Source organism: Heterodontus francisci, chromosome 2 (genome assembly GCF_036365525.1).
Source record: "Heterodontus francisci isolate sHetFra1 chromosome 2, sHetFra1.hap1, whole genome shotgun sequence".
NCBI classification, from domain to species: Eukaryota; Metazoa; Chordata; class Chondrichthyes; order Heterodontiformes; family Heterodontidae; genus Heterodontus; species Heterodontus francisci.
In genome coordinates, this window is record NC_090372.1 from 220,955,590 (window position 1) to 220,979,190 (window position 23,601).

At 46.0% G+C, this 23,601-nt stretch overlaps 1 protein-coding gene across 2 annotated transcripts in view; it reads right to left on the reverse strand.

Moving 5' to 3' along the window:
* Positions 1–10,358, reverse strand: part of ppp1r16a (protein phosphatase 1, regulatory subunit 16A) — a 185,123-nt gene extending 174,765 nt beyond the window's left edge. Inside the window, exon 1 of one of the 2 annotated variants that reach the window (XM_068016127.1) lies at positions 10,136–10,358. In XM_068016127.1, the coding sequence (XP_067872228.1) occupies positions 10,136–10,241 (106 nt within the window). In that variant the 5' untranslated portion in view covers positions 10,242–10,358. The remainder of the gene's footprint in view (positions 1–10,135) is intronic. The other variant, XM_068016117.1, reaches the window with a different exon arrangement.
* Positions 10,359–23,601: the final 13,243 nt, after the last annotated feature.

The following is a 23,601-nucleotide window of genomic DNA, read 5'->3' on the forward strand; positions in this document are numbered from 1 at the left end:
GAACAAATTACTCTCCTGTATTTAAATAGTGATAAACGCTAGCATAGTAAACACACACACAGAGACAGGGTCACTGTGTGGTCGCTGTCATATTTATTACAATATTAATTTAAAATAAAAACGCCATATGATGACATTACCAAACATATTTGGAAGAAATTCTGGTGTCTTCTGTCCAAACCAGAGAGTGCGATCCAAAACCATTTCAAACAATTGAAAATCTGGTTGAATTACCTACGAGCACTAAATAAGAACTTGTCTTTATAGCTAACACAACATGTGATTCTGCTCCAACAGTCTTTAAACAAAACGACAATTAACGGATAGCTGGTGCAGCGGCTAAAGGCACCATCCACTATTTAGCACAAAGCCTCCTAGAGCTGAAGTACCTGGGACTGATTCCGGGTCTGTACCAAGTTTGCTCATCAGGAGCAATGTGGAATGTTGGAATTAGCCTCCTCAATGCTCCTAGTCTGGGCAGGGCAGCCAATGACATGACACACAGTCAATGGGCCCCGATGTTTGGATGTTGGGAGAGCAAAGGCCTGGTATTCAGCTGTCATCTCCTTCATGCCCTGCCCACACACAATGTTCTGACCACTTCAGAGAGATCCCAGGAGAGGGTGGTCACTGACTGTGGAAACCAGGTCAACAGCAGCAACCCACAACTTCAGGGAAGGAAATTAGCAAAAAAAAAGTCACCAAGAAAAAGACCACAAAGTACAGAGAAAGAGGAATAACCTATTCAGGACCTTCATAATTTTCTTTGTCAGATTAAGATTGGAGTCTTTCTTCATAAAAGGAGCAAGGAAAGTCATTCGGCCCATCATAGTCCATCCAAACAGAATGACGAAGAATTCCCCACAACATAGAATCGTACAGCACAGGAGGTGGCCATTCGGCCCATCATGCCTGTGCCAGCTCTTTGGAAGAGTGAACCAATTTGTTCCACTGCCCTGCTCTTTCTGTACAGCACTGCAAATATTCGTCCCCATTGCAGCATCCAAATGATTATTAATTCCAGAGATTCCACCCCCCACTATTATATATGGGAATCAATTCCACATATGAACTACGTTATTTATTTCCTGATACCTGTCCTAAAATTACCTTTCACGAGTTTAAACCCATGTCATAGAGTCATACAGCACAGAAACAGGCCCTATGGCCCATTGTGTCCGTGCCGGCCATCAAGCACCTAGCTATTCTAGTCCCATTTTCCAGCACTTGGCCCGTAGCCTTGTATGCTATGGCATTTCAAGTGCTCATCTAAATACTTCTTAAGTGTTGAGGGTTCCTGCCTCTACTACCTCTTCAGGCAGTGTGTTCCAACCCTCTGATGAAAAAAAATTTCCTCAAATCCCCTCTAAAACTCCTGCCCTTTACTTTAAATCTATGCCCCCTGGTTATTGACCCCTCCTCTAAGAGAAAAAGTTTCTTCCTATCTAACCTATCACTGCCCCTCATAATTTTGTATACCTCACTCATGTCCCCTCTCGGCCTTCTCTGCTCCAAGGAAAACAACCCTAGCCTTTTCAGTCTTTCTTCTTAGCTGAATGTCCTCTTTCCTTACTCATGTAATATAATTTAAAGAAATATTCAAGATTTATCTTTTGCATTTATTTAACCATCTGATACACCTCTATAAGATCATCTCTCAAATGCCTCATCTCGGATTGAAAAGCCCAAGTTTCACTAGTGGCCAGCTCCGTGCCACCCTGCACCACATCACCCACCGATCCCATGGAAGGGCAATACACAGCATGAACTGCTCCCAGTTGACATCACGTGGCCCCTAGGAATGAGTGGTTCAAGCAGACTGGAAATGTGGAGCACCATTGAAGGGCAGACACAAGCATGCTCTCTGGCACAGCTTTGCACAGTACTCACTCCATTTCCTCACTATCTACATTAACAATCGTGACGTGTTTAATTTGCACTTGTGATTAATGTTATTGAAGTAGCATTTGACAATTCAGATAACAAACTATTGGTTTCATTCCTTTATAAACACATGCCTATCTCAAATTGTTTCTGCAAACCACTTAAGTAGGCTCCAGCACTGGATTGATCCCCCCAGTCACTGCCAAGCTCCTGTATCGCTAAAGCAAATGATGGCACAGTTGATTTCAGAGGGAATCGGGCCAATTGCTGGGTAGGGAGCAGGATGAATGATATGGCTCTCTGTCTGGGACCAGAGCCTCAAGCGGTGCTGGGTCACTCTTGGGAATACTTTAACAGGTCGCATTACTGAGCAAGGTCATGTGTCTGGACCTACATCGCAACAGTGGCTGCACTTCAAAATAGTTACGCGATACGGGACTCAAAAGAACAGACAAGGCACCAGATTCTCTCAGTGCAACTTGTAAACATATTAATTTTCCTTCTTATCTTGTAGGTGTTGTTCTGCCAGGGTTGCCTTCTCCAGAGGAGTACCTCACCACAGCAGAGTAAGAAACTAGGCTAAAATGTTTGCAGGTGTCTTCAGCGATGAGCGTCTATTCAGCTTCCTCCCAAGGGTCGGATACCAGCGTCCAGCCAATTCGGTTCATTCAACTTGATATTCTGGACACAGCATACATTACAGCCTCTGATAACTGCCCAGTGTTGGTGCAGAAAGACACAGCTCCTTAGCCTCGCTGCTCCTGCGCAGCCACAATATTGACAATTGCCCTACAATTTGGCAATTACCCAGGTATGCCCTACCCACAAAGAAAACAGGATAAATTTAACCTGGCTAATTACCACACTCCCAATTATCAGTAAAGCCATGGAAGGAGTCATCAAGTGGCACCCACTCAGGGACACAGTTCAGGTTCTGCCAGAGCCACTTGACTCCAGACCTTATCACAGCCTGAATGCAGGCACAGATGCCCGAGGTGACAGCAGCTGCCAGTTTTCCCAGGTATGTTGAAAAGCTGCAAACCGTGTGGGGACAGTGCTCAGTAGGGAGTGCCAATTACTGACAATGAAACAATGAAAGGAATGCAGCCTCCATAGACACAGGCAATAGCTGGTTTACAACACATTTTAAAAAACTTATTCTTGGGATGTCAGCACCACTGGCAAGGCCAGCATTTAATGTCCATCCTTCGCAGTTTGACACAACCGGGTGTCTTGCAAAACCATTTCAGAGGACAGTTAAATCAACCACACTGACATTGGAGGCAAAGGGTGGGAGGAGTTTGGAACTCTCTTCCTCAAAAGGCAGTTGATGCTGGATCAATTCTTAATTTGAAATCTGAGATTGACATTGTTACTTACAGGATATTAAGGGAAGGTGGGGGGGGGGGGGCAAAGGCAGGTATATTGAGTTCGGTTGCAGATCAGCCAAGATGTCACTGAATGGCAGAACAGGTTTGAGGGGCTGAATGGCCTACTCCTATTCCAATGGGACTGCAGTCACGTATTGGCCTGACTGGGTAAGGATGGCAAGTTCCCTTGCCTAAAGAACATTAATGAGCCAGTTGGGTCTTATGACAATCTGACAGCTTCATGGGCACTTTTACTGAGACTGTACTTTTATCTCCACAATTCAGATTCACAAACTGCCACAATGGGATTTGAACTCCAGTTTACTAAATGACAGTGTACATCTGACACCAGAGAATCCAGGAGTACTTTGTTGCACCTTTACACAATAATTCAATCTCAGGTTCTGCCTATGGTTAGTCACACACTGCTACAGTTTCACTCTCGTGGCCTGGACATCACTCACTGGAAGCAATGTTACCAGGCTTTGAGATTCAAACTCGCCAGTCTAAATGTTCGCACCAATACCTGCTTCTGACTAGCACTGACCACTCCACTACAGTTTTCCAGATGCCTCTGACATGTCAGGGAAGATCTCCTCTCATTGAAGAACAGGCCACTCCACTTATGCAATTAAATGCTACATTTCTACTGATTGCAGAAAGACTGCATTTTGCACAGGGTGAAGAACTTGCATTTATACATTGCCACTGGGTTAGTAGCCTGGACAAGGGACATTATTTCCATTGACACAAGTCAAGCTAGACTTACAATTCATTTTTTCAAACCTATGATCACAACCTCAAGACGTCCCAAAGCATTTCACAAGGGTAGTCATTTAGGAAAACACAGCAGCCAATTTGCACACAGCAAGGCCTCACAAGCAGGAATGTGATAATGAGCTGATTTTCCCTGATGTTTGTCTAGGGGTAAGTACTGGCCCGGACACTGGGAGAACTCCCCAGTACCTTTTCAAACAGCTGAGTCCAGCTTTATTTCTGTATGTTACCAGACAAGTCCAGACCTGTGCAAACACAAATACTGACAGATGACTTAGAAACAGCCTCAGAAAACACACGCTGAGAAAGATGTGAAGAGGATGGCACTACACCTCGACACTGCACAGAGGCACCACTTCCACCTATTATGCCAGAGCTTATAAAGATAAGCTACCTACCTGGAAGGAGATTAAGGTCACTGCTGAACCAGCACTACTTTATTCTGCCGAGTGAAAGTTTCAATTTGGTCTCCAGGAATGAAAGGTGAGCCTGTGCTCAAACTCGGTGCAGTTGTTCCCTGCTCGAGTCAGTCCTCAGCTCATTACAAATCTGCACTCCAAGCAGCAAAGGCAGTATATCAGGGTGTGGCACTGCTCGTCATCATTATCAGATGAACTATATGACTCAATGGAAAAGTTCCTCTACAATGTATGATCCTGTAGTTTTTTCTTCTGGGAATATGCGGTGTGTCTTTAAAGCTGGAGAAGGATCAGTACTGCTTTAAGAATAAGCAGGCCTCAGGAGTTACCAAAAAGGTGCATTCTCATTACCTTGGATACAGCCATTCGGAGACTGCGATTTAAAGGGTGCATTCTCGTTGCCTTGGATACAGCCACTGGGACTGAGCATAGAGAGATACATTTGTTGCAATTCAATTTTGAACTGGTTTATAGTGAAAACAGCTCGTTCTAACAGGGGGACACAGACAGACAGCTGGTGTACGCACCTGAATGAAGAGCTCTCAGCCATTTAAACTGAAGGAAGAGAATTTAGTCTGTTTATTTATTATCTCTCCAAATTGTAAAAAAGTCAAGCCAAAACAGAGATCTCTGATAATTTATACAGAAGGGAGGGAAGTTAGACTGAATCTTTTATCCCTCAAAAATTCTAAGGCCACACTGATTCATTTAAAAAGTGTTTGCAAGTCATTAATTGTTGAAATTCACCGCTGGAGAAGGAAAGCATCACTTACTGCTGGAATTAGACTACGGACTGTTCTACTGTTGAAGAACCTTTTTCCACCTCACAGCTGTGAGGACTTTTTTTTAAAAAAAAAGATACAGCACTGAAACAGGCCCTTCGGCCCACCGAGTCTGTGCTGACCAACAACCACCCATTTATACTAACCCTAGAGTAATCCCATATTCCCTACCACCTACCTACACTAGGGGCAATTTACAATGGCCAATTTACCTATTACCTGCAAGTGGGAGGAAACCGGAGCACCCGGCGAAAACCCACACGGTCCCAGGGAGAACTTGCAAACTCCGCACAGGCAGTACCCAGAATTGAACCCGGGTCGTGGAGCTGTGAGGCTGCGCTGCTAACCACTGCGCCGCACTTCAAGCAACATTGGACTGTAAATTTGCAAGGACTCTAATGTCTTAGTAGTGTTTAAGAATTGAGTTTTTCTAATTAACCAGTCAATTTGTTGATTTAAAGACACCTGGTATGTCTAGCCTCTTTCGGGGGTTAATAGATAGTACAATTTGGCTGGGTCTTTCTTTAATTTGGCAAGTTTTAAATATGTTAATTCAATCCCGTCCCACAGATTGCCTACCAGTGCATTTCTCCCACCACAATCAGAATCGTATATTTTGATTGGGGGCTTTGACTGGTGTAGTCGGTCGTAACAAATGAAAGAAACTCACTTTGTATTAATGCTTAGCTAACAGTTTTGCCAAATGTGAACTACCAACTGTTCTAACTTCACTACACTACACTACATACAATCACCATCACCTTCTCAAGAGCAACTAGGGATGGGCAATAAATGCTGGCCTTGCCCACATCCCTGAATGAATAAAAAGACAATTCAGCCTAACAGGTCTATGCCGGTGCTCATATTCCACACAAGCCTCCTCCCACTCTGCATCTATTCCTTTCTCCCTCATGTAAATATTAACATCCCCTTAAATACATCAATGCTCTCCTTCAACCACTCCAGTAAGTTCCACATTCTCATCACTTTCTGTGGGAAGAAATCCCTCCTAAATTTTTCCCTGGACCTGTCAGTGACTATATTTATGCCCCTATGTTCTGGACTCACCCACAAGTGGAAACAGTTTCTCCACATTCACTCAGTCAAATCCCTCATCATTTTAAAGACCTTTATCAGGACTTTTCTCAGTCTTCTCTTTCCCAGATAAAAGAACCCCAGCCAGCTCAATCTTTGCTGATAGTTACATCCTCTAGATTCTGGTTACATCATGGCAAATTGGTGTAGGGATAAATAAATTAGGGAAGTGAACAGGTGACTGAAGGAGCAGTGTGGGAAACAGGGGTTCCATTTCATGGGACACTGGCACCAGTACTGGGACAGGAAGGAATTATACCATTGGGACAGGATCCACCTGAACTGGGACCAGGGTCCCAGCAGAAAGCATAAAAAGTGCAGGCACAGGAATTTTAAACTAGTTAATTGGGGATGGCTCAGGTAGAAAAGGTAGTATAAATAACAGTTCTAAAACAATTAAGAAAGAGAGTGGAGCAACTGTCAGAAATTGTGTGTTAGGCACTACTGGTAAAGGAAAAACTAGAAGATGTAAAGTAATTAAACCAGGAGCAAGAAATAAAGAAATGTGAGTAGAAGGGCAGGTTAAAAGGTGTGTGGCCCAAATAAGCAACCAGCAGGGGCTGGGCCAGAGATGAGAATATTGGTCAGAGGCTCCCCTGATTCTGACTGCTGGGACGTTTGTAGGATGAGGGTTGTTTCAGCTCAGCTGTGTTGTGGTTGAACAGTATGTTGGAGCTCCATACCAAAGCTCATGCGAAATAATGGCCATTTGGATGAGGTACCAAAAGGCAACAGACACCTATGGGTCTGTTACCCAGCAACACCGACTTCCCAAGAGGAGAGGACAATTGCATGGAGTTACCAGGGATTTAATGTATAAAACAACACAATCTACAGTGTTCCTGCAGTCTGAAAAAAACAATCCCAGTTTGATTTAGTTGCATGAAGTCATTCCCAATGCCATCCTAGGTGAATGAAGCAAAAAAAAAATCCCCACTCTTCTCTTGGCACAAATATCACAAACTCTGCGGCTTGTCCCCAAGTGACGAGATGGACATTGGACTTTGTGTTTCTTAAAATTAAAAAATAAAACACACACTTTGCTCTTGCAGTTTATGACTGACAAAAGTACAACCATTTATGCAACTCAGTTAAACGTCAGCACAAATTCAACAGCAAGATGGGAGTGACGACAAGGCACTTAATCTGAACCAAGAATTCAGGTGAAATCTAACACAGTAACCTGGAATGTTTCATTAGGATTAAGAGAAACCTGAGCTTACAGTTGCAAAATCACTCCACAGACCCCAAGCTGCATAACACCATAGCATCAAACATGTCCTTGGCTATTATTACATTAGGAACACAAGAACTGCTACTACTGCACCTTAACTTAAATTGTGGACACGACACTGCAGTGCTCATGTTACTGGATTAATCATCCATAGAACAAGTTCAAATCACAGAGTGCCAGTTCCAGAATTTGAAAATAATCCGGAAATACAAAGTTCGTCTCAGTAAAAGTGGCCATGAAACTGCTGGACTATCATGAAAAAAATACCAGTTCAGTAATGTTCTTCAGTGAAGGAAATCTACTGTCCTTACCTGGTCTGGCCTTTACTGACTCCAGACGCACAGCAACGTGGCTGATTCTTAACTGCCCTCTGATGAAGAGGTCCAGCAAGCTACTACGATGCACCAAACCGCAACACAAAGAAAGGCGCACTACTACCTTGTTGGAGCAATTAGGAATGGGCAATAAATGCCAGTGATGCCCATATCTCAAGAATTAAACATAGAAGCATAGAAAAATAGGAGCAGGAATAGGCCATTCAGCCCTTCGAGCCTGCACCGCCATTCAATACAATCATGGCTGATCATCCAAACTCAATAACCAGTTCCTGCTTTCTCCCCGTATCCCTTGATCCCATTAGCCCGAAGAACTATATCTAACTCTTTCTTGAATATATTTAATGATTTGGCCTCAACTGCTTTCCGTGCAAGAGAATTCCACAGATTCACCACTGCCTGGGTGAAGACATCTCTCCTCAGAGTCATAGACAGATACAGCACTGAAACAAGCCCTTCAGCCCACTGAGTCTGTGCCGACCATCAACCACCCATTTATACTAATCCTATATTAATCCCATTTCCCTCTCACATCCCCACCTTCCCGCAATTCTCCTACAACCTACCTACACTAGGGGCAATTTACAATGGCCAATTTACCTATCAACCCGCAAGTCTTTGGCATGTGGGAGGAAACCGAAGCACCCGGCAGAAACCCACGCAGGTCACAGGGAGAACTTGCAAACTCCGCACAGGCAGTACCCAGAACTGAACCCAGAGCTATTCAATTAGTCCCCTCCCCTGCTGTTTCTCCATAACCCTGTAAATTTCTGCTTTTCATGTATTTATCCAATTTCTTTTTGAAAGTTATTATTGAATCTGCTTCCTTCACTCTTTCCAGCAGTGAACTCCAGATCACAACAACTCACTGTGTAAAAAATTTTCCTCATCTTGCCTCTGGCTCTTTTGCCAATGATCTTAAATCTGTGTCCTGTATGGTCTTCAGCCACTGGAAAAACTGTTTCTCCTTATTTATTCTATCAAAAACATTAATTTTGAACAAATGTTGCAGAATCACTGTTGCAGTTTGGCAAAGGGAAAAGATTTTTAATCTATATTCCAATCAATACTGCTAATAGAAGAGAATAGAAAACAAAATGGATTTCTCGTCTCAAAATAACAGCCCCTTGTGGTTTTATAAATTCATTAGGCAGAACCAGGCTGTTCTGTGACGATGTGGCCAGGTTTCATCCGGAGGACTGTTGTCTTTTGTGAAGGATCCCAACTCTTCCTAATCCACCTTCTCCACTACTCCCACCAAAGAACCCAAACAATTCATTTCCTACAACAATGCTCCTTTAGGTACAATGAGAAATCAATTTATATTCAAACAATTGCCCAAAAGCAAAGGTAGAAACAGAGCAGCAATGTAATTCAGGTTAACATCTCATGTGTTAGGGTTGTTTGACACCATTACAGTAATATGCACAAGGTACAAATATGAACATGCTAGTAACAATCCTCAAATTAAGTTAAATATATTTTTCATTAGGATCAAGAGTTCATTGTTCATTAACATTAGCATCCTTACAGTAATACATTTATATAGAGCCTTTAACATAATAAAACTTCCTAAAGGGCTTCATAGAAGCATTTATTAGACAAAATTTGACCCCAAGCCACATAAGGCATTAGGACAGGCGACCAAAAGCTTGGTCAAAGAGTTTGTTTGGAGTGTGTTAAGGAGGAAAGAGGTAGAGAGGCTTAGGGAGGGAATTCCAGAGTTTTAGGGCCTAGGAAACTGAAGATACAGTTAGGGTGATTAAAAAACAAGTTACAATTATAAAATGAAACTTTATAACTTGCCTTGTGTTAATGATCAGTTAAAAATTCAGACTCAATGCATAAAGTGCTGGGATTATAAACATTATTGGAGCAATAAGCAAAAGGACAGTGACAGCAACCTAGCCCCTGAACTTAAACCCAACCCCCCCCCCCTCAAAAATCCCTTAACTTCCTAACCCCCCCCCCCCAAAAAGTCCAAACCCTCCCACCCCATCATCATCAAAAAAACCAAACCCGCTAAAAATAAACCTTTAAATCAACCCCGGGCTGCTCTCACACCAGCTGCCCTGCATCAGCGCTTGTTGACAGGACCGAGCCTCTGACTGTGAGGCCGGGATGGACCCTGTTCTGGGGCCCGACATCGCAGCAAGAGCCCGAGGGAAGCGGCCCTGATAGCTGAAGCCGGGCCCGGGGGCTCCAACCCACAGCCCGGCCCCCGACCTCTGGTACTCACCGCGCTCCGGCCGGTGTCGGGACCCTGGCTCACAATCCGCCACCTGGCGAGGAAAGCCGGTCCCTTGCCGCCCTGCGGGTCCATCCGAAACCTGGGCAGAGGGCATGCAGGCGGACCCAGCACTCAGAACTGCCCGGGACGCGTGAACTGCCCGATGGGGTGAAGAATAACTGGAACGGGGCTTAGGCCTCGGGCTTCACTTACTCCCGTTCCCTGGCAACCGCCGCCATCTTAGACTGTCAGGGCCGCCAACCCTTTCTATTTAAATTATAACTATTATTTTAATCATTCATTTTCACTCCACTTCTTCATGAAAATAAATTCATATGCTGCTTTCTATTTTTTCATGTAAAAAAATCCTCATAGTAATCAGCTTTATTCACGGCTCAACTCTGACCTCCCGTCGTCACCTAACAACAGATTCTCCCCCCCCCCTCCATATAAATAAAATATTTATTGCGATTGATTTTAGTTTTATTGATTCTGTCGGTGGCTCAGATAGAGGTTAAATGCAGAATTATAATAGCGATTATGATTTTGTTTTAAAATTATATTAAAGCCAAGCGTTACGTCAAAAGCATTCGGTAACCATGGCGGTGTCCACAGTAACGGGCGTCACTGACATCACTGAGGTAGGCGGGGCCGGTTGGGCAGCCGGGTCACGTGCAGGGCGGGATTGTGACAGTTGATGTCTGACTGGGCCAGCCCTTAAAGGCTCTTCAAGCACATTTTGTCGGAGGATACAAAACATTCATGGGATATGGGTGTCACTGACCAGGCCAGCATTTATTACCCATCCCTAATTGCCCTGGAGAAGGTGGTGGTGAGCTGCCGCCTTGAACCGCTGCAGTCCATGTGGGATAGGTATACCCACAGTGCTGTTAGGAAGGGAGTTCCAGGATTTTGACCCAGCGACAGTGAAGGAACAGCGATATAGTTCCAAGTCAGGATGGTGTGTGACTTGGAGGGGAACTGAAGTGCTGTAACCTGCAAGGCTATGGACCAGGTGCTGGAAGGTGGGATTAGATTGGGTGGATAGTTTTTTCAGCCGGTTCAGACACAATGGGCTGAATGGCCTCCTTCTGTACCATAACTTTTCTATGATACTTGCAGGTGGCGGTGTTGCCATGTGTCTGCTGCCCTTGTCCTTCTAGGTGGAAGAGGTCATGGTTTGAAAGGTGCTGTCGAAGGACCCTTGCTGCAGTTCATGTTGCATATGGTACACACAGCTGCCACTGTGTGTTGGTGGTGGAGGGAGTGAATGTTTGTGGATGGGGTGCCAATCAAGTGGGCTGCTTTGTCCTGGATGGTGTCGAGCTTCTTGAGTGTTGTTGGAGCTGCACTCATCCAGGCAAGTGGAGAGTATTCCATCACACTCCTGACTTGTGCCTTGTAGATGGTGGACAGGCTTTGGGGATTCAGGAGGTGAGTTACTCACTGCGGAATTCCCAGTCTCTGACCTGCTCTTGTAGCCACAGTATTTATGTGGCTACTTCAGTTCAGTTTCTGGTCATTAGTAACCCCCAGGATGTTGATGGGAACATAAAATAAGAAGATGGCAGGATCCCCAAGGACACATTGTACAGCGAGCTCGTCGCTGGTACCAGACCCACCGGCCGTCCATGGCTCCGCTTTAAAGACGTCTGCAAACGCGACATGAAGTCCTGTGACATTGATCACAAGTCGTGGGAGTCAGTTGCCAGCGATCGCCGGAGCTGGCGGGCAACCATAAAGGCGGGGCTAAAGCGTGGCGAGTCGAAGAGACTTAGCAGTTGGCAGGAAAAAAGACAGAAGTGCAAGGGGAGAGCCAACTGTGTAACAGCCCTGTCAACCAATTTTATCTGCAGCACCTGTGTAAGAGTCTGTCACTCTAGAATTGGCCTTTATAGCCACTCCAGGTGCTGCTCCACAAACCACTGACCACCTCCCGATGCTTACCCATTGTCTCTCGAGACAAGGAGGCCAAAGAAGAAGAAGAAAATAAGAGTATAAATTTGAAAATGATAATGGAAAACGCTGGTGGAGAGACTGGAGAAGCTGGTATTGTTATTCTTAGAGCAGAGGCAGTTAAGTGAGATTTGCAAGAGGTGTTCAAATTTATGGCTTAAAATTATGACCAAAAATGGTGAAGAATTGCGGAATCATAGAACTGTCACAGCACAGAAGGAGGCTATCAGCCCTCAGAGAACTAGGCACTTAATATACAAGGATATAAAATGTTCAGAAAAGTTAGTGAAGGAAGATTTAAGGAAGACACTGTAGTGTTGGAAAAGGAGGTCGTCCTTCAGGGGGCAAAGACAGAATCCATTTGAGAAGCAAAAAGGTATGATCATGCTATTTTGGGTATTCTATAGGCCTCCAAATAGTGAGAGAGAGAGATAGAGGAGCAAACCCGCAGGGAAGTCACAGGGATGTGCAAGAACTATAGAGGATGGTTGTTGGGGGACTTTAATTAACTAAATAACAATTGGGATAATGTTAGAGTAAAGGGTAAGGAGGGGGGGGAATTTCTGAAATATGTTCAGGAGAACAACTGGTCAGTATGTTCTTGGTCCAACGAGAAATGAGGCATTAAAGTAGAAGCAAAATACTGCAGATGCTGCAAATCTGAAATAAAAACAGAAAGTGCTGGAAATACTCAGCAGGTCAAGCAGCATCTGTGGAGAGAGAAGCAGAGTTAACATTTCAGGTCTGTGACCTTTCATCAGAACTGGCAAAGGCTAGAAAATAATTAGGTTTTAAGCAAGTTAAGTCAGGGGCATGGTGGGGAAGAGGGAAGGTGTGTGAGAGGGCAGAGGGCAGGAGAGATTCAATAACAAAGTGTCCTGGGACAAAGGCGAAGAGAGTGTTAATGCTTGTGAAAGACAAATCATTAGTCCAAAGAGAGTGTTAATGGCAGAATAATGAGCAGCTCAGTCCAGAAGTACAACATGAAAAACAGGTACATGGTTAAAAAAAATTAAATAATGTATAAAATAAATAAATTAAATAAAAAAGGGCCCGTTATGCTCTGAAATTGTTGAACTTAATGTTGAATCCACAAAGCTGTAGAGTGCCTAATCAAAAGATCAGATGCTGCTCCTCGAGCTTGCGTTGATATTCACTGGAACATTGCAGCAAGCCCAGGACAGAAATGAGAGCAGGGGGGATGTGTTGAAATGGCCAGCAACTGGAAGCTGGGGGTCATGCTTTCAGACTGAGCGGAGGTGTTCCACAAAGCGGTCACCCAGTCTGCGTTTTGTCTCCCCAATGGAGAGGAGACCACACTGTGAGCAGCGAATACACTATACTACATTGAAAGTACAAGTAAATCACTGCTTCACCTGGAAGGAGTGTTTGGGTCCTTGGATAGTGAGGAGAGAGGAGGTAAATGGGCAGGTATTACACCTCCTGTGATTGCCGCGGGATGGGGATGAGGTATCGGAGGTGATGGAGGAGTGGACCTGGGTGTCACTGAGGGAACAATCCCTTCGGAATGCTGACAGGGGAGGGGAGGGGAAGATGTATTTGGTAATGGCAATATTCTGGAGGTGGTGGAAATGGCAGAGGATGATCCTCTGGATATGGAGGCTGGTGGGGTGGAAAGTGAGGACAAGGGGAACCCTGTCACGGTTCTGGGAGGGAGGGGAAGAGGTGAGGGTAGAGGTACAGGAAATGGGCCGGACACGGTTGAGGGCCCTGTAAACCACAGTGGGGGGAATCCTCGGTGCAGGAAAAAGGAAGACATATCAGAAGCACTGTCATGGAAGGTTGCATCATCAGAGCAGATGCGTCGGAGACGGAGAAACAGGGAGAATGGAATGAAGTCCTTACAGGAAACAGGGTGTGAGGAAGTGTAGTCAAGGTAGCTGTGGGTGTCGGAGGGCTTAAAATGAATATTAGTAGACAGCATATCCCCAGAGATGGAGACAGAGAAGTCGAGGAAGGGAAGGGAAGTGTCGGAAATAGACATGTAAAGGTGAGTGAAGGGTGGAAATTGGAAGCAAAGTTGATGAAGTTTTCCAGTTCTGGGCGGGAGCAGGAAACGGCACCGATACAGTCATCAATGTACCGGAAAAAGAGTTGGGGGAGGGGGCCTGAGTAGGACTGGAACAAGGAATGTTTGACATATCCCACAAAAGACAGGTATAACTAGGACCCATGCGGGTACCCATAGCAACACCTTTTACTTGAAGGAAGTGAGCAGAGTTGAAGGAGAAGTTGTTCAATGTGAGAACAAGTTCAGCCAGGCGGAGGAGGGTGGTGGTGGATGGGGACTGGTTGGGCCTCTGTTCCAGGAAGAAGCGGAGAGCCCTCAAACAATCCTGGTGGGGGATGGAGGTGTAGAGCGATTGGACGTCCATAGTGAAGAGGAGGCGGTTAGGGCCAGGAAACTGGAAATTGTCAAAATGACATACGGTGTCAGAAGAGGCACGGATGTAGGTGGGAATAGACTGGACCAGGGGAGTAAAGATAGAGTCAAGATAGGAAGCAATAAGTTCAGTGGGGCAGGAGCAGGCTGACACAATGGGTCTGCCGGGACAGTCCTGTTTGTGGATTTTGGGAAGGAGGTAGAAGTGGGCTGTCTGGGGCTGTGGTACTATGAGGTTGGAAGCTGTAGAGGGAAGATCTTCAGAGGAGATGAGGTCAGTGACAGTCCTGTGGACAGTAGCTTGATGTTCGGTGGTGGGGTCATGGTCCGGGGGAGGGAGGAAGAAGTGTCTGAGAGTTGCTGCTCGGCCTCTGCAAGGTAGAAGTCGGTACGCCAGACAACAACAGCACCATCCGTGTCAGCAGGTTTGATCACAATGTTGGGGTTAGACCTGAGAGAATGGAGTGCAGCAGGTTCGGAGGGAGACAGGTTAGAGTGAGCGAGGGGAGCGGAGAAATTGAGACGGCCAATGTCACGCTAACAGTTCTCAATGAACAGATCCAGAGTGGGTAACAGGCCAGAGTGAGGGGTCCAGGTAGAGGGAGAATACTGGAGGCGGGTGAATGGGTCTGCTGGTTGGGGGGGAGGACTCCTGCTCGAAGGAGTGAGCCCGGAGGCGAAGACGACGGAAGAAGAGCTCAATGTTATGCCGAGCGCGAAATTCATTGAGGTGGGGGCGTAAGGGGATAAAACTGAGTCCTTTTTTAAGTACAGATCGTTCAGCGTCAGAGATGGGAAGGTCAGAGGGTATTGTGAATACATGGCAAGAGGTCAGATTAGGAGAAGGGGTGGGGTCAGAGGGAAGTGAAGGGGAAGAAGGATCTGGAGGGGCGTTCATACCCATGAGCTGCTGGAGCTTGTATTGCTTAACAGCCGAAGGGAAAAAGAGAAAAAGTTTTTTTTTAATGCGTCGATAAGACAAAGGATGAAATGAAACTGCGGAGTAGAACAACTTTGCGATAAGGTGAGGCAGTGCTTCTGGAGAGAGAGGTCCAGTGTGTACATGTGGCGGCACATGGCACTGAGTGTGGATCTCAGGATGCTGCAAGAACAGCAGTCTGAGGAACATTGCATTTCTTGGAGATACCTGTAATCCTCGGTGGATTCAAAACATGAAGGATGAAACTTCAGTTGGAATCCACATGGAATAAGTCGGAGCCGGAGACAGTCACTGAGGAAGGAGATGTGGCTGTGAAAACGGGTTTTAGAATATAGAACTGTACAGCACAGTACAGGCCCTTCGGCCCACGATGTTGTGCCGAACCTTTAACCTACTCTAAGATCAAACTACCTACATAATAGAACATAGAACTTTGGTAAATACCTTATCAAACACCTGGAAAAAATAGAAAGTAACGAAGGTGAACAAAGTAAAAGAGACAAACAAAAATCCCGTTGGAGAGAAGAGCAGAACTTCTTCAAGGTAGGCATTCCTGGAAGAGAAGTGGCAGTGAATTAAACACTAAAATAAAAGCAAATTACTGCAGATGCTGGAAATCTGAAATAAAAACAGGAAGTGCCGGAAATCCTCAGCAGGCCAGGCAGCATTTCAGGCGGCACAGTGGCGCAGTGGTTAGCACTGCAGCCTGACAGCTCCAGTGACCCGGGTTCGATTCCGGGTCCTGCCTGTGTGGAGTTTGCAAGTTCTCCCTGTGTCTGTGTGGGTTTCCGCCGGGTGCTCCGGTTTCCTCCCACAGCCGAAGACTTGCAGGTTGATAGGTGAATTGGCCATTATAAATTGCCCCTAGTATAGGTAGGTGGTAGGGGAATATAGGGACAGGTGGGGATGTGGTAGGAATATGGGATTAGTGTAGGGTTAGTATTAATGGGTGGTTGATGGTCGGCACAGACTCGGTGGGCCGAAGGGCCTGTTTCAGTGCTGTATCTCTAAATAAAAAATAAAATTTCATCCCTTTTTGTTCTTGGCCCGACCACCACCATCCCCTCATCTTCACTTGCTTAAAACCTAATTCTTTTCTGACCTTTGCCAGTTCTGATGAAGGGTCACTGACCTGAAACGTTAACTCTGCTTCTCTCTCCACAGATGCCGCCAGACCCGCTGATTATTTCTCGCACTTTCAGTTTTTGTATTATATGAGAAAGGAGGCATTGCTGGATCTGGTGCTGGGAAATGAGGTGGGCCGAGTGTCTGTGGGGGAAGCACTTCTGTAAGAGTGATCATCATATCATAAGGTTTAGACTAGTAATGGAGAAAAGCAAGGAACAAGATAAGGTAGAACATCTAGATTGGCAAAGGGCTGATTTCAGTGCGATGAGAGGGGATCTAGCCAGGATAAAATGGAACCAAAGATTGACAGGGAAAATCTGTAACAAAACAATGGGTGATCTTTAAGGAGGAGATGTTTCAGGTACAGGCTAGGTACATTCCAACAAGGGCGAAAGGTAGGGCAACGACAAAAAGGACTCCATGGATAACGAGGGAGATAGAGAATATGATGAAACAAAAAAAGAGGGTGTATGATGAAAACCAGGCCAAATACAATAGGTTGAGAGGGATGGTAAAGAGGAAAATTAGACTGGCAAAAGAGAATATGAGAATAGAATGGCAGTTAACAGAGGCACAGAGGAATTCTTAATGAATACTTTGTATTGGTGTTTACTAAGGAAAAGAAATATGAAAAAATATCAGTAGAAGCAGAGAGAGTAAAAGCATTGGATAGGGTAAAGATTGAGAGGGGGCATGTACTGGAAAGGCTGGCTATACTTAGAGTGGATAAGTCACCTGGTCCGGATGACTTGCATCCCAGGATGCTGAAGGAAGTGGGGAGGAAGATAGCGGAAGGGGTTCCCATAATCTTCCAATCGTCCCCAGATATGGGGGAGGTGCCAAAGGATTGGAGAGTGGCAAATGTGACACCCTTATTCAAGAAAGGGTGTTAGGACAGTCCTAGTAACTACATGCCAGTTAGTTTAACATCAGTGGTGGGTAAGGTTTTAGAAACAATAATCAGGGGAAAAAAATCAACAGTCACTTGGAGAGGTTTGAGTTAATTAAGGATAGTCAACACGGATTTGTAAAAGGCAGATTGTGCTTGATTAATCTAATTGAATCTTTTGATAAAGTAACAGAGAAGGTTGATGAAGGGAATGCGATAGATGTTGTCTAAAATGGATTTTACAAAAGCATTTGATAAAGTACCATATGAAAGGCTCATGGAATAGGAGGATTAGTGTGCAATTGGATATAAAATTGGGTTAAGGACAGAAAACAGCGAGTAGTAGTAAATGCCACCGTCCAAAGGACTGTCACTGACCTCATCTCCTCTGGAGATCTTCCCTCTACAGCTTCCAACCTCATAGTCCCGCAACCCCGGACAGCCCGCTTCTACCTCCTTCCCAAAATCCACAAACAGGACTGTCCCGGCAGACCCATTGTGTCAGCCTGCTCCTGCCCAACTGAACTTATTTCTTCCTATCTAGACTCTCTCTTTTCTCCGCTGGTCCAGTCTCTTCCCACCTACATCCGTGACTCTTCTGACGCCCTACGTCATTTTGACAATTTCCAGTTTCCTGGTCCCAACCGCCTCCTCTTCACTATGGACGTCCAATCGCTCTACACCTCCATCCCCCACCAGGATGGTTTGAGGGCTCTCCGCTTCTTCCTGGAACAGAGGCCCAACCAGTCCCCATCCACCAACACCCTCCTCCGCCTGGCTGAACTTGTTCTCACATTGAACAACTTCTCCTTCAACTCCATGCATTTCCTTCAAGTAAAAGGTGTCGCTATGGGTACCCGCATGGGTCCTAGTTATGCCTGTCTTTTTGTGGGATATGTCGAGCATTCTTTGTTCCAGTCCTACTCAGGCCCCCTCCCCCAACTCTTTTTCCGGTACATTGATGACTGTATCGGTGCCGTTTCCTGCTCCCGCCCCGAACTAGAAAACTTTATCAACTTTGCTTCCAATTTCCACCCTTCTCTCACCTTTACATGGTCCATCTCTGACACTTCCCTTCCCTTCCTCGACTTCTCTGTCTCCATCTCTGGGGATAGGTTGTCTACCAATATCCATTATAAGCCCACTGACTCCCACAGCTACCTCGACTACACTTCTTCACACCCTACCTCCTGTAAGGACTCCATTCCATTCTCCCAGTTTCTCCGTCTCCGACGCATCTGCTCTGATGATGCTACCTTCCATGACGGTGCTTCTGATATGACCTCCTTTTTCCTCAACCGAGGATTTCCCCCCACTGTGGTTGACAGGGCCCTCAACCGTGTCCGACCCATTCCCCGCACCTCTACCCTCACCCCTTCCCCTCCCTCCCAGAACCGTGACAGGGTTCCCCTTGTCCTCACTTTTCATCCCACCAGCCTCCATATCCAAAGGATCATCCTCCGCCATTTTCGCCACCTCCAGCGTGATGCCACTACCAGTCGCATCTTCCCCTCCCTTCCCCTGTCAGCATTCCGAAGGGATCGTTCCCTCCGCGACACCCTGGTCCACTCCTCCATTACCCCCACCACCTCGTCCCCGTCCCAGGGCACCTTCCCTTGCAATCGCAGGAGGTGTAATACCTGCCCCTTTACCTCCTCTCTCCTCACTATCCCAGGCCCCAAACACTCCTTTCAGGTGAAGCAGCGATTTACTTGTACTTCTTTCAATGTAGTATACTGTATTCGCTGCTCACAGTGTGGTCTCCTCTACATTGGGGAGACCAAGCGCAGACTGGGTGACCGCTTTGCGGAACATCTCCGCTCAGTCCGCAAGCAGGACCCTGAGCTTCCGGTTGCTTGCCATTTCGACACTCCCCCCTGCTCTCATGCTCACATCTCTGTCCTGGGATTGCTGCAGTGTTCCAGTGAACATCAACGCAAGCTCGAGGAACAGCATCTCATCTACCGATTAGGCACACTACAGCCTGCCGGTCTGAACATTGAGTTCAATAATTTCAGAGCATGACAGCCCCCCACTTTACTTTCATTTTTAGTTATTTTTTCTTCCTTTTTTTTTTGGCATTCCTTTTTACATTTTTTACAATCTTTTTTTGTATTTATTTCAGTTCATCTTAGTTTGTTCAGTTTGCTCACCCACTGTTTTTTTCAGGTTGTTTTTCTTCAGGTTTGCACTTGCTGATGTTCAATATTCAGTATATTCACACCTAATCTGTACTAATGCTTTGTCTTTCAACACACCATTAACATATTGTTTGCCTTTGCTCCGTGACCTTTTGGTCAGCTATGTGGCCTGGTCCAATCTGCACCTTCTCCTTTGTTATCTCTTGCCCAACCCCCACCTCACTTGTTTATAATCTGTGACTTTTCTAATATTTGTCAGTTCCGAAGAAGGGTCACTGACCCGAAACGTTAACTCTGCTTCTCTTTCCACAGATGCTGCCAGACCTGCTGAGTGAATCCAGCATTTCTTGTTTTTGTTTCAGATTTCCAGCATCCGCAGTATTTTGCTTTTATTATTAGAGTAGTAGTAAATGGTTGTATTTCAGACTGGGGGAGGTAGACAGTAGTGTTCCCCAAGGGTCAGTACTCGGACCACGGCTTTTTTTGCTCAATATATTCTTGGATCTTGGAATACAGAGTAGAATCTCAAAATTTGCCAATGATACCAAACTTGGAGATGCGGCAAACAGTGAGGATGATATGAACCACCTGCAATAGGACATAGATAGACTGGCAGAATGGGCAGACAAGTAGCAAATGGAATTTAATAGAGAGAAGTGTGAGGTGATGCATTTTGGCAGAAGGGATAGGGTGAGGAAATATATACTTAATGGCGCAGTTCTAAAGAGCTTGCAGGAACAGGGGGACCTGGGAGTTCATGTGCATTGATCTTTGAAGGTGGCAGGAATATTGAGAGTGTTTAGTAAAGCATATGGGATCCTGGGCTTCATAAATAGAGGCATTGAGTACAAAAGCAGGGAAGTTATGCTGAACCTTTATAAAGCTCTGGTTAGGCCCCAACTGGAGTATTGTGTCCAGTTCTGGTCACCACACTTAAGGAAAGATGTGAAGGTCCTTGAGAGGGTGCAGAGGAGATTTGCCAGAATGGTTCCAGAGATGGGGGATTTTAGTTAAAAGGTTAAGTTGGAGAAGCTGGGGTTATTCTCCCTGGAGCAAAGGAGATTGAGGGAAGATTTGATAAAGGTGTACAAGATTATGACAGGCTTAGAGAAGTTAGTCAAGGAAAAACTGTTCTCATTAACTGATGGTACAAGGACTAGGGGACACAGATAGAGGATTTTGGGCAAGAGGTGCAGCGGAAATGTGAGGAAGAATGTTTTTATGCAGTCAGTGATAATGACCTGGAACTCGCTGCCCACGAGGGTGCTGAAAGTGGAGACAATCAATGGCTTCAAAAGGAAATTGGATGAATACTTGAGGGAAATAAAACTGCAGGGCTACGGAGATCGAGTGGGGGAGTGGGACTGGCTGGATTGCTCCCTGGAGAGCCAGCATGGACTTGATGGGCTGAATGGCTTCATTTTGCATTAAATGACTCTCCTAAATGACTCCTGGAAGAAATAAATAAATAAGGAGAACCTGTTTCCAGTGGCAGGAGGATCTGGAGACCAGAGGACACAGATTTAAGGCAATTGACAAAAAAACGTGAGGAGTTGTGATCTGCCAAGCAGAGTGGGAATGGGTGACCAGCAGACAGTCAAGGAGGACCAGACAGCTAGTGCAGGAGCCCCTCTGTGCTTCTTACTCTCCAAACACTGGTGAGAGTGATGGTTCCTCTGGTGACTGCAGCCAGAACCAAGTCCACAGCACCACGGCTGGCTCAACTGCACAGGAAGGCGGGAGGAAAATTGGGAAAGCAATAGTGATAGGGAATTCTATGGTAAGGGGAATAGGCAGGCAGATTTGATTCCATGTTGGAATGTTGCCTTCCTGGTGCCAGGGTCAAAGCTGTCACTGAGTGGCTGCAGAGCACCCTGAGGGGCGGAGTGTGAACAGCCAGCGGTACCAACAGAGAAGCAGGAGATGCAGGAGGGAGTCCTGTTTGAGACAGAAAATGTTGCAGTGCGCCGGGAAAAATGGGACAAATCTTTGAAATAGAGAAAGGCCTATGTGGAGAGAGCAGGGCAGTGGGATTAGTTTTGGATTGATACAGGGCTATGTGGAGAGAGCAGGGCAGTGGGATTAGTTTTGGATTGATACAGGGCTATGGGGAGAGAGCAGGGCAGTGGGATTAGTTTTGGATTGATACAGGACTATGGGGGGAGAGCGGGGCAGTGGGATTAGTTTGGGATTGATACAGGACTATGGGGAGAGAGCGGGGCAGTGGGATTAGTTTGTAATTGATACAGGGCTATGGGGAGAGAGCAGGGCAGTGGGATTAGTTTTGGATTGATACAGGGCTATGGGGAGAGAGCAGGGCAGTGGGATTAGTTTTGGATTGATACAGGGCTATGGGGAGAGAGCAGGGCAGTGGGATTAGTTTTGGATTGATACAGGACTATGGGGAGAGAGCAGGGCAGTGGGATTAGTTTTGGATTGATACAGGGCTATGGGGAGAGAGCAGGGCAGTGGGATTAGTTTGGGATTGATACAGGGCTATGGGGAGAGAGCAGGGCAGTGGGATTAGTTTGGGATTGATACAGGGCTATGGGGAGAGAGCAGGGCAGTGGGATTAGTTTTGGATTGATACAGGGCTATGGGGAGAGAGCAGGGCAGTGGGATTAGTTTTGGATTGATACAGGACTATGGGGAGAAAGCAGGGCAGTGGGATTAGTTTTGGATTGATACAGGACTATGGGGAGAGAGCAGGGCAGTGGGATTTGTTTTGGATTGATACAGGACTATGTGGAGAGAGCAGGGCAGTGGGATTAGTTTTGGATTGATACAGGACTATGGGGAGAAAGCAGGGCAGTGGGATTAGTTTTGGATTGATACAGGACTATGGGGAGAGAGCGGGGCAGTGGGATTAGTTTTGGATTGATACAGGACTATGGGGAGAAAGCAGGGCAGTGGGATTAGTTTTGGATTGATACAGGACTATGGGGAGAGAGCGGGGCAGTGGGATTAGTTTTGGATTGATACAGGACTATGGGGAGAGAGCAGGGCAGTGGGATTAGTTTGAGATTGATACAGGGCTATGTGGAGAGAGCAGGGCAGTGGGATTAGTTTTGGATTGTACAGGACTATGTGGAGTGAGTGGGGCAGTGGGATTAGTTTGAGATTGTACAGGACTATGTGGAGTGAGTGGGGCAGTGGGATTAGTTTGAGATTGATACAGGGCTATGGGGAGGGAGCAAGGCAGTGGGATTAGTTTGGGATTGATACAGGACTATGGGGAGAAAGCAGGGCAGTGGGATTAGTTTTGGATTGATACAGGACTATGGGGAGAGAGCGGGGCAGTGGGATTAGTTTTGGATTGATACAGGACTATGGGGAGAGAGCAGGGCAGTGGGATTAGTTTGAGATTGATACAGGGCTATGTGGAGAGAGCAGGGCAGTGGGATTAGTTTTGGATTGATACAGGACTATGTGGAGTGAGTGGGGCAGTGGGATTAGTTTGAGATTGTACAGGACTATGTGGAGTGAGTGGGGCAGTGGGATTAGTTTGAGATTGATACAGGGCTATGGGGAGGGAGCAAGGCAGTGGGATTAGTTTGGGATTGATACAGAGCTATGTGGAGAGTGCAGGGCAGTGGGATTAGTTTTGGATTGTACAGGACTATGGGGAGAGAGCAGGCCAGTGGAATTGTTTGAGATTGATACAGGGCTATGGGGAGGGAGCGATGCAGTGGGATTAGTTTGGGATTAATTAGGGCTATGGGGAGAGAGTGGGGCAGTGGGATTAGTTTGGGATTAATTAGGGCTATGGGGAGAGAGTGGGGCAGTGGGATTAGTTTGGGATTAATTAGGGCTATGGGGAGAGAGTGGGGCAGTGGGATTAGTTTGTGATTGATACAGGACTATGGGGAGAGAGTGGGGCAGTGGGATTTGTTTTGGATTGATACAGGGCTATGGGGAGAGAGCAGGCCAGTGGAATTGTTTGAGATTGATACAGAGCTATGGGGAGGGAGCGATGCAGTGGGATTAGTTTGGGATTAATTAGGGCTATGGGGAGAG